General features: G+C 44.8%; 1 protein-coding gene across 1 annotated transcript; it reads right to left on the bottom strand.

Annotated features, from left to right (window-relative positions):
• Nucleotides 1-7,174: 7,174 nt before the first annotated feature.
• On the bottom strand, nucleotides 7,175-8,511 carry LOC112077539 (sorting nexin-18). The gene has a single exon (XM_024144038.2). The coding sequence runs from the start codon at nucleotides 8,225-8,227 to the stop codon at nucleotides 7,175-7,177; it is 1,053 nt and encodes a 350-aa protein (XP_023999806.2). The 5' UTR covers nucleotides 8,228-8,511.
• Nucleotides 8,512-10,907: the final 2,396 nt, after the last annotated feature.

Below are 10,907 nucleotides of genomic sequence, written 5' to 3'. Positions count from 1 at the left end.
TTCCCAGAAGACGTGGAGGCCTGTTATAGCAGCAAAAGGGGGTCCACTCCATATTAATGACTCCAGAAGAGTGGAGGCTGTTATAGCAGCAAAGGGGGACCAAACTCATATTAGATGGACCTTCCCAAGAAGAGTGGAGGCTGTTATAGCAGCAAAGGGGGTCCAAACTTCCATATTAAATTGACTTCCCAGACAGAGTTGGAGGTCGTGTATAGATACGCAGCAAGGGCAGCATTTTAGATCCAGAAGGGCGTGAAACTATCATATCTATAGTCAACCAGTAAATCAGGCTGTTTCAGCTCCATATCATACTCCGGAATAAAGAAGATCCAATTGAATGTGGTACCGGCCTGTTATAGCACAGCAAAGGGGGACCAACTCCAATTAATCGACTTTCCCCAGAGAGTGGAGGCTGTCTATAGCAGCAAAGAGGAGGGAACCAACTCCATATTAATGACTTCCCAGAAGAGGGAGGCTGTTATGAGCCCAGCAAACAGGGGGAACCAACCTCCATATTAATGCGCGCCTTCCAGAAGAGTGGAGGCTGTTATAGCAGCAAAGGGGTCCAACTCCCATATTAATGACTTCCCAGAAGAGTGGAGGCTGTCTATAGCAGCAAAAGGGGGACCAGACTCCATATTAAATGGCCTTCCCCAGAAGAGTGGAGGCTGTTATAGCAGCAAAGGGAGGACCAACTCCATATTAATGACTTCCCAGAAGAGTGGAGGCTGTTTATAGCAGCAAAAGGGGGGACCAACTCCATATAATGACTTTCCCAGAAGAGTGGCGAGGCTTTATAGCAGCACAGGGGGACAACTCCATATTATGCTTCCCAGAAGAGTGGAGGCTGTTATACCACCAAAGGGAGGAACCAAACTCCATTATTTAAATGACTTCCCAGAAAGTGGGAGGCTGTTATACCACCAAAGGAAGGACCAACTCCATATGAATACTTCCCAGAAGAGTAGAGGCTGTTATTACCAGCAAAGGGAGGACCTAACTCCATATAAATGACTTCGCCAGAGAGTAGAGGCTGTTATAGCAGCAAAGGGAGGACCAACTCCATATTAATGACTTCCAGAAGAGTGGAGGCTGTTATAGCACCAAAGGGAGGACCAACTCCATATTAATGACTTCCCTGAAGAGTGGAGGCTTGTATACCACCAAAGGGAGGACCAACTCCCATATGAAATGACTTCCCAGAAGGAGTGGAGGCTGCCTTATAGCAGCAAAGTGAGAGGACCAACTCCATATTAATGACTTCCCAGAAGAGTGGAGGCTGTTATAAGCCAAGCAAAGGGGGACCAACTCGCATATTAATGACTTCCCAGAGAGAGTGGAGCGCTGTGTATTAGCAGCAAAGGGGACCAAACTCCATTTAATGACTTCCCAGAAGAGATGGAGGCTGTATATAGAGCAGAAAGGGAGGACCAACCCATATTAATGGACTTTCCCAGAAGAGTGGAGGCTGTTATAGCAAGGCAAAGGGGGGACAACTCCATATAACTGACTTTCCCAGAAGAGTGGAGCGCGTTATACCACCAAAGGGAGACCAACTCATATTAATGACTTCCCTGAAGAGTGGAGGCTGTATACCACCAAAGGGAGGACCAACTCCATATGAAATGACTTCCAGAGAGAGTGGGAGGCTTGTTATCGCAGCAAAGAGGGACCACCTCCATATTAATGACTTCCCAGAAGAGTGGAGGCTGTTTATAGCAGGCAAAGGGGGGTACCAACTCCATATTAATTGACTTCCCAGAGAGTGGCAGGCTGTTATAGCAGCAAAGGGGACCAACTCCATATTAATGACTTCCCAGAAGAGTGGAGGCTGTTATAGCAGCAAAGGGGGTCCAACTCCATATTAATGACTTCCAGAATAGTGGAGGCTGTTTATAGCAGCAAAGGGGTCCAACTCCATATTAATGACTTCCCAGAAGAGTGGAGGCTGTTATAGCAGCAAAGGGGGACCAACTCCATATTAATGACTTCCCAGAAGAGTGGAGGCTGTTATAGCAGCAAAGGGAGGGGACCAACTCCATATAATGACTTCCCAGAAGAGTGGAGGCTGTTATAGCAGCAAAGGGGGACACAACTCCATTATTAATGCCTTCCCCAGAAGATGGAGGCTGTTATAGCAGCACAAAGGGGGGTCCAACTCCATATTAATGACTTCCCAGAAGAGTGGAGGTGTATAGCAGCAAAGGGGGACCAACTCCATATTAATGCCTTGCCAGAAGAGTGGGAGCTGTTATAGCAGCAAAGGGAGGACCAACTCCATATTAATGACTTCCCAGAAAGTGGAGGCTGTTATAGCAGCAAAGGGGGACCAACTCCATATTAATGACTTCCCAGAAGAGTGGAGGGCTGTTATAGCAGCAAGGGAGGACCAACTCCATATTAATGACTTCCCAGAATAGTGGAGGCCTGTTATACACCAAAGGAGGACCAACTCCATATTAATGACGTTCCCAGAAGAGTGGAGGCTGTTATAGCAGCAAAGGGGACCAACTCCATATTTAATGACTTCCCAGAAGAGAGTGGAGCTGTTTATAGCAGCAAAGGGGGGACCAACTCCATATTTAATGACTTCCAGAAGAGTGGAGGCTGTTTATAGCAGCAAAGGGAGGACCAACTCCATATTAATGACTTCCAGAAGAGTGAGGCTGTTATAGCAGCAAAGGGAGCCAACTCCATATTATGACTTCCCAGAAGAGTGGAGGCTGTTATAGCAAGCAAAGGGGGGACCCAACTCCATATTAATGACTTCCAGAAGAGTGGAGGCTGTTTATAGCAGCAAAGGGGGGGACCAACTCCATATGAATCCCCATGATTTTGTAATGAGATGTTTGACGAGCAGTGTCCACATACGTTCGGTCAAGTAGTGTATCTTCTCAAGGATAGACCATTACATTTTAAAATGTAATAAAACAGTTTGACCGTTTTTATGAGTGCGGCTCCATTAAAAGAAAAGACGTACCGGTGTAGCTGGTATTGTCGACCAATCACAGTGGCGCTACAGCAGAGGCTCAATGCGTAACAAAGTGATTTCTAATTACGGAATGAAGTTGGCTAATGAGAAGGAGTAGGCTGTTTTTTATATGAGTTGGAGTTGTTGTAGACATTGGACAGGAAGTGCAGCAAAACAGCCTCAATTAGCTGTTACTTTAGCTAACGTAGCCGGCTACTGCAGCTAGGCTAACTCAGCGGTACTGCAGCTAGGCTAACTTAGCTGGCTACTGTAGCTAGCGAGCTCCTTTACAACAATTTGATACAGTCAAGACAGGCACTACCAGATTGGTATGGTGGATAACCTTTGGCAGCAACAAGTTTTTCTAACTAGCACAAGTCGGTTTGGCTACTTTCTCCCTCCCCCTCTTGCTACCCACACACTGCTCACACCACACCGGCCCCTGCTCATCTCCCCCTCCTCTCCTCTCTCCCTCTCCTGTCACCACACACACCGGCCCCTGCTCATCTCCCCCTCCTCTCTCTCTCCCTCTCTCTGTCACACACACCACTGGCCCCTTGCTCATTCTCCCCCTCCTCTCTCTCTCCTCTCTCTGTCACACACACCGGCCCCTGCTCATCTCCCCCTCCTCCCTCTTCTCCCCTCCCTCTGTCACACAACACCGGCCACTGCTCATCTCTCTCCCTCCCTCTGTCACACCAACACCGGCCCCGCTAGTCTCTCCCCTCTCTGTCAACACACACGGCCCCTGCTCATCTCCCTCCTCTCTCTCTCCCTCCCTCTGTCACACACACCAGCCCCTGCTCATCCTCTCCCTCCTCTTCGTCACCACACACCGGCCCTGCTCATCTCTCCCTCCCTCTGTCACACACACCGGCCCCCTGCTCATCTCTCCATCCTCCTCTCTCTCCTCCCTCTGTCAACACACACCGGCCCCTGTTCATGCTCCCCTCCTCTCTCTCTCCCTCCCTCTGTCACACACACCGGCCCCTGCTCATCTCCCCCTCCTCTCTCTCCTCCCCTCTGTCACACACACCGGCCCCTGCTCATCTGTCCCTCCCTCTGTCACACACACTGGCCCTGCTCCTCTCTCCCAAACAATCTTGGCCTTATTTTTAACTACAGTTGAAGTCGGAGGTTTACATACACCTTAGCCAAATACATTTAAACTCTGTTTTTCACAATTCCTGACATTTAATCCTAGTAAAACTTCCCTGTCTCAGGTCAGTTAGGATCACCACTTTATTTTAAGAATGTGAAATGTCAGAATAATAGTAGAGAGAATGATTTTTTCAGCTTTTATTTCTTTCATCACATCCCAGTGGGTCAAAGTTTACATACACTTAATTAGTATTTGGTAGCATTGCCTTTAAATTGTTTCAACTTAGGTCAAGATTTTCGGTAGCCTTCCACAAGCTTCCACAATAAGTTGGGTGAATTTTGGCCCATTCCTCCTTGACAGAGCTGTTGTAACCGAGTCAGGTTTGTAGGCCTCCTTGCTCGCACACGCTTTTCAGTTCTGCCCACACATTTTCTATAGGATTGAGGTCGGGCTTTGTGATGCCACTCCAATACCTTGACTTTGTTGTCCTTAAGCCATTTTGCCACAACTTTGGAAGTATGCTTGGGGTCATTGTTCATTTGGAAGACCCATTTGCAACCAAGCTTTAACTTCCTGACTGAGGTCTTGAGATGTTGCTTCAATATATCCAAATAATTTTCCTACCTCATGATGCCATTTATTTTGTGAAGTGCACCAGTCCCTCCTGCAGCAAAGCACCCCCAAACATGATGCTGCCACCCCCGCTGCTTCACGGTTGTGATGGTGTTCTTCGGCTTGCAAGCCTCCCCCTTTTCCTCCAAACATAATGATGGTCATTATGGCCAAACAGTTCTATTTTTGTTTCATCAGACCAGAGGACATTTCTCCAAAAAGTACGATCCTTGTCCCATGTGCAGTTGCAAACTGTATTTTTATGGCGGTTTTGGAGCAGTGGCTTCTTCCTTGCCAAGCGCGCCTTTCAGGTTATGTCGATATAGGACTCGTTTTACTGTGGATATGGATACTTTTGTACCTGTTTTCCTCCAGCATCTTCACCAAGGTCCTTTGCTGTTGTTCTGGGATTGATTTGCGCTTTTCGCACCAAAGGACGTTCATCTCTAGGAGACAGAACGCGTCTCCTTCCTGAGCGGTATAAATACCTTCAGTCAACTAGTGTAATACATTAGCAGATAATGTTCTTCATTATGAGCTGGAATGTCTGGTGTAAGTTATGAGCTGGAATGTCTGGTTGTAAAGTTATGAGCTGGAATGTCTGGTATAAAGTTATGAGGCTGGAATGTCTGGTGCTAAAGTTATGAGCTGGAATGTCTGGTATAAAAGTTATGGAGCTGGGAATGTCTGGTGTAAAGTTATGAGCTGGATGTCTGGTATAAAGTTATGAGCTGGAATGTCTGGTGTAAAGTTATGAGCTGGAATGTCTGGTGTAAAGTTATGAGCTGGAATGTCTGGTGTAAAGTTATGAGCTGGAATGTCTGGTGTAAAGTTATGAGCTGGAATGTCTGTATAAAGTTATGAGCTGGAATGTCTGGTGTAAAGTTATGAGCTGGAATGTCTGGTGTAAAGTTATGAGCTGGAATGTCTGGTGTAAAGTTATGCTGGAATGTCTGGTGTAAAAGTTATGAGCTGGAATAATCTGGGTGTAAAAGTTATGAGCTGGAATGTCTGGTATAAGTTATGAGCTGGAATGTCTGGTGTTAAAGTTATGAGCTGGAATGTCTGGTGTAAAGTTATGAGCTGGAATGTCTGGTGTAAAGTTATGAGCTGGAATGTCTGGTTGTAAAGTTATGAGCTGGAATGATCTGGTGTAAAAGTTATGAGCTGGAATGTCTGGTTAAAGTTATGAGCTGGAATGTCTTGGTGTAAAGTTATGAGCTGGAATGTCTGGTGTAAAGTTATGAGCTGGAATGTCTGGTTGTAAATTATGAGCGGATGTATGGTATAAAGTTATGAGCTGGAATGTCTGGTATAAAGTTATGAAGCTGGAATGTCTGGTGTAAAGTTATGAGCTGGAATGTCTGGTTAAGTTATGAGCTGGAATGTCTGGGTGTAAAGTTATGAAGCTGAATGTCTTGTATAAAGTTATGAGCTGGAATGTCTGGTGTAAAGTTATGAGCTGGAATGTCTGGTATAAAAGTTATGAGCTGGAAATGTCTTGGTGTAAAGTTATGAGCTGGAATGTCTGTATGTAAGTTATGAGCTGGAATGTTGGTTAAAGTTATGACTGGAATGTCTGGTATAAAGTTATTGAGCGTGGAAGTTCTGGTGTAAAGTTATGAGCTGGAATGTCTGGTGTTAAAGTTATGAGCTGGAATGTCTGGTGTAAAGTTATGAGCTGGAATGTCTGGTATAAAGTTATGAGCTGGAATGTCTGGTATAAAGTTATGAGCTGGAATGTCTGTCCTGCAACATAGTTTGTCAGAGACTGTCATTTGCTATGAGATTTTACATTACATTAGAATTGCTAATCTTCTAGATTACAGAGGCTCAGTAGGGTTTGAAAATAGCGCCCCTAGTGTTCAGTGCCGATTATTACCCAAACATCCAGGGATGGCACAAGGTCGGTATGAAGGTGTGACAATCTGAATAGTGTTCAAACCTAATGTACAAGCAACATTTTTCTCCAAAACTATCGAAAAAATAATCATGTTATTAAAGCATACACAAGTTTTACTGCACGTGATGTTTCAAACGTATTCTGTCATTACTAAASGTGTAACGTTATTCAAATATTTAAATCGGGTTGTCTTCCTCAAMATGAAAGTGAATGATGATGCAATATTTGCGAGAGGGAAGGGAATCTGATTTCATTGGTCCTCAACTCACAGCTCAGAGACTTAATTCAGGAYRAATGGAGTTATCCCTGAGTTAGCCTGCCTGAGAACAGGTTCGTTCTGAAGGATTCATTGCCATTGAAAATGTACCTACCTGGCTAAAAAGGTGAGCCACTTCCACTGTACCTCTTATCCAGAGTTGAACTCAATAGTTGATCAAAGTTAGCTTGCTAATTTCTCCAACCACGTAATGTAGTATAAGGACTCTGGCCAACTCATTGTAATGTTTGACAGGACAATTCCGTAAGGAATTGACAAGAGAATAAATAGTAACAGATTGACGAGGAGATGAGAGCAGCGAAGAGAAACCTACCTGTTGCAAGTGAGGAAGTGCTGGAAAACGTCACATTTGGACAGTACCGGGTGACTAGTCATGTGATTCATCCACCATATCAACCCTTTTCTCCTTTTAGAGATGAAGTCGTCTTCAAACCGCCCCGTGGCCTGTTTCTCCGGTATGTGGGGCACCGAGATGACAGGGAACTTCTCCACCAGCCGGGCATAGAGCCAGTCAAAGTGTTTATACCTYCTGTTTACCTGGATCTGTGTGTGGGTGGGCGTCAGCTTGTAGGCAATGTAACTCTTCATCCCTTTRAACTTGGTCTGCTTGGTGGGGTCGTCGATGGTACAGGCGAAGGGGTATGGGTTTTCCTGCCATTCTGGGCCGTATTGTCCCGTTACAACACATATCTTATCCCCATCTTTCACAAACCCAGCTGCCTCACCTAAMACGAACGCTTCYCCTCCTGATTTCACAAATGTTGAAAACCTATTGAGGTTTCTACTGACCGTGGCAGAGCTCTTGGCTTGTTGAACGTTGCCACTTCTGGATATAGAMGATGTTGACACGCTGTATGTAGACGATCCATTGCCATCAAAGTCCCCCTGGTGACTTCCCCCAACAACCCCGGGCTCGTCAGCCACCGTCGAGGTGTCATCCCAGTCATCATCCCAGTCTTCATCGCTGCCCTGGCTGGCTTGGTAACCGCGCTGCTGCTGCGCTGGGGCAGGCGGYGAGGACGCTGTAAACCCAGACGATGTTGATGTTTTGGACAAGTTTTCAATTTGATTTAATGTTTTATTTGAGGTGTCCCCGAAATCTCCGGTTGGAATATTGGCGTATCGGGATCCCGGGTAAGTATCCTCTGATGTGCTGTTGTTAAACGTGGACGCGGTATCGTTAATCAGTATCTCGACGTAGGACGCGGGGAAGAGACCTCTCTCGCCTTTGCCGTTGGACCCTTCTAGCCATCCTTCAATGTCCTGTTCGCTGTACAAACTCACTATTTCATGTTCCTTTAATGATATCTCCCCTGTGTTTTCGGAATTGAAGTCGTATAAAGCCCTCGCCTTGAGCGCCATAGTTCAACAAATGACTCTGTAGTGTCTAGCGCTCCAAAACAAATAGCCAGCAAACTCTTAACGGGCTAGTCTATACAAACTACACTACTTCTGTAGGCACACTCCCTCCTAAATGTCCCTCCTTAAGCGATCTACTTCGCAATCCAGTTGTCTTTTACTACTGTACATTTAAAAAATAATAATAAGTGCAATAAAATCCCGTTATTTCGTCCAAGTCTTYGCCGTKTAAAGTTGAAGGGACYAGTTGCAGTGGTGGCTCCTGCCTCACTCATCACACACTCCCTTCTCGCATTCAACAACCACACGTAATCAGTCTGAGTAATCGAGGGTAGATATGGAGGGTGATATGAGACGGAATTAAGTCTAGGCAACGGTACCACCCTGTGGCTGTCGYYTACTATTGAACGTCTGACTGACATGACATAATACCATGTCTGCGTGTAACGAGCATGTCATCATACCAACGTCTGTGTGACGCCTGTGCGTTAATGAAAGTCATAAGGTGTGTCGTTTTATATTTATATTATTAATTAAATCTCAACCATAAATGCTAAAAATGTACAGTTTTCCCCCGTGTAAAAAACGGAAGGGTATTTTCCCCATTGTAAAGTAATGGAGTTAGGCTAGGTTGCTAATGGTTTTACATGTAAGAGAAGGTTATTAAAATGGCGTTCAAACTTCCTGTACCTTTTTTTCAACAACATTTTTGCATTCAATTTGTTTTATTTTCTCAACAAAGACTCAGATTAGTTCAGGTAATATATGTAAATATGCRATGTCACGATAAAATGTGTTAGTGTTAATGTTTGTACGAAAATAGCATTTAACAGTTTGCTAGCTTGATGTTAACCAAATGTAGCTTGTCCACCAGTAATTTAGATTTTGTAAAAAAAAAAAAAAAAAATAGAAATTGACACTGATAGTACAGTGAGTTATATGTAATGTGTAGATGTATGGTGACTCCAGATTTGGATTAACGGACCAACGGGTTCTGCCATGGGCAAGTCCCTTGACTGGTACCAGGAATGGTGGGAGGACAATCTGAAAGTATTTATCTTTGCTCACAACAGCAGCGTCCAGGCCTCCAGAACAATCCCCCTATCACCTGCTGTACGGACCGGAAGCCGCAACTGTTTACTGAGGTAAGCAACGCAATTGTGTATAAATTATTGCCTATACTGTAGTATGAAACATTTTGTGATTTACTTTGTGTTTTTCTATTGTTGTTTTTGTATAACATACTTTATTATCACTGATACAAGTTGTTGAACCAGATCAGAATGCCTTCGAGGACCACCTTCAAGCAGCGACTGAGAAGGATGTGGAGGTTTTTGACCAGGTAAAAATGTCTGCTGTTCATTTTATTTTCTGGCCTTCCAAGAGATATATAAGAGATGTATTTGTAATAACATAAAATATAATTGCATTTATTTCTATTATCAATCAAGGTGAGACTGAACATGGAGAAGGTGCCGGAGAAACAGAATGAGAGCCACCGGAGGAGAATCGAGGGGACAAAATGCTTTGAACATCCGGGCTAATGCCTTGGTTTGGAAGAAAGACAAAAGGAAGGCGAGACCTGTGAAAACTTCCCGCTCTTTCGCTCCTAGCTGGGCTCACCATCCGTTAAGGAGAATATAAAAATCTCACATAACTATTTGCATTTTCCTCCTCGTGGTGGGCGGCATCGCCATGCTGTCAGCAGTACCAACACTGGCCCAGGGGTTATCTCCAAATAGTCCATCTCAAGGCCAACCGCTGGGTCACGTTAAGGCCAACCGCTGGGTCACGTTAAGGCCAACCGCTGGGTCACGTTAAGGCCAACCGCTGGGTCACGTTAAGGCCAACCGCTGGCTCACGTAAAGGCCAACCGCTGGCTCACGTTAAGGCCAACCGCTGGCTCACGTTAAGGCCAACCGCTGGCTCACGTTAAGGCCAACCGCCGGGTCACGTTAAGTGACCTGGGGCGGCAGGTAGCCTAGTGATTAGAGTGTTGGGACAGTAACCAAAAAGTTGCTGGATCGAATCCCTGAGTTGACAAGGTAAATATATGTCTTTCTGCCCCTGAACAAGGCAGTTAACCCACTGTTACCCAGAACACTATCATACTGGGCACATAATGTGAGCTGCACAGATTAGCTAAAAACACGAGYACCGCAAAGACTGACTGCCTGTTGAAAACCAAGTGAAAGGCTGAACCACACAGCACCCACCTACTCTCTATTCCACACCCCAGAATTCAGTATCTCAGTCTATGATGCCATGTGAGTGTACAATCAAATCTAAAAGTAAATTGACACACATGTACAACAACAAAAATATTAACATTTATATATTTAAATCTAAAATATTGCCAGATTGGTTTTTACAGCTGTTTTCATGAAGGTCTTCATTATTGTTGTAACGTATCCCTTGATGCTATTTGTTAATTCAACATTATTCATTGTTGTATCGTAGGACCTACAATAGATATATATTCAACCACAAGGGGGTGCTAATGAGGTATATTTTTTTGGTCATATCATGACATCAGTGATTTTCAGGTCAGAGAAAGATGCCCGAGTTTCTGAATTGGAATTCCGAGTTGGATGACCGGTCAAAACAAAAAATAATCCCAGTCTGAGCTCGTTTTTTCCCCGAGTTCCAAGTTGTCTTGAACGCACTGAAGTTGGAAGTCAGA

This window comes from Salvelinus sp. IW2-2015, unplaced genomic scaffold, assembly GCF_002910315.2.
Source record: "Salvelinus sp. IW2-2015 unplaced genomic scaffold, ASM291031v2 Un_scaffold4668, whole genome shotgun sequence".
NCBI classification, from domain to species: Eukaryota; Metazoa; Chordata; class Actinopteri; order Salmoniformes; family Salmonidae; genus Salvelinus; species Salvelinus sp. IW2-2015.
Note: the sequence above shows the minus strand (reverse complement) of the source record. Positions and strands in the feature narration are given on the sequence as shown.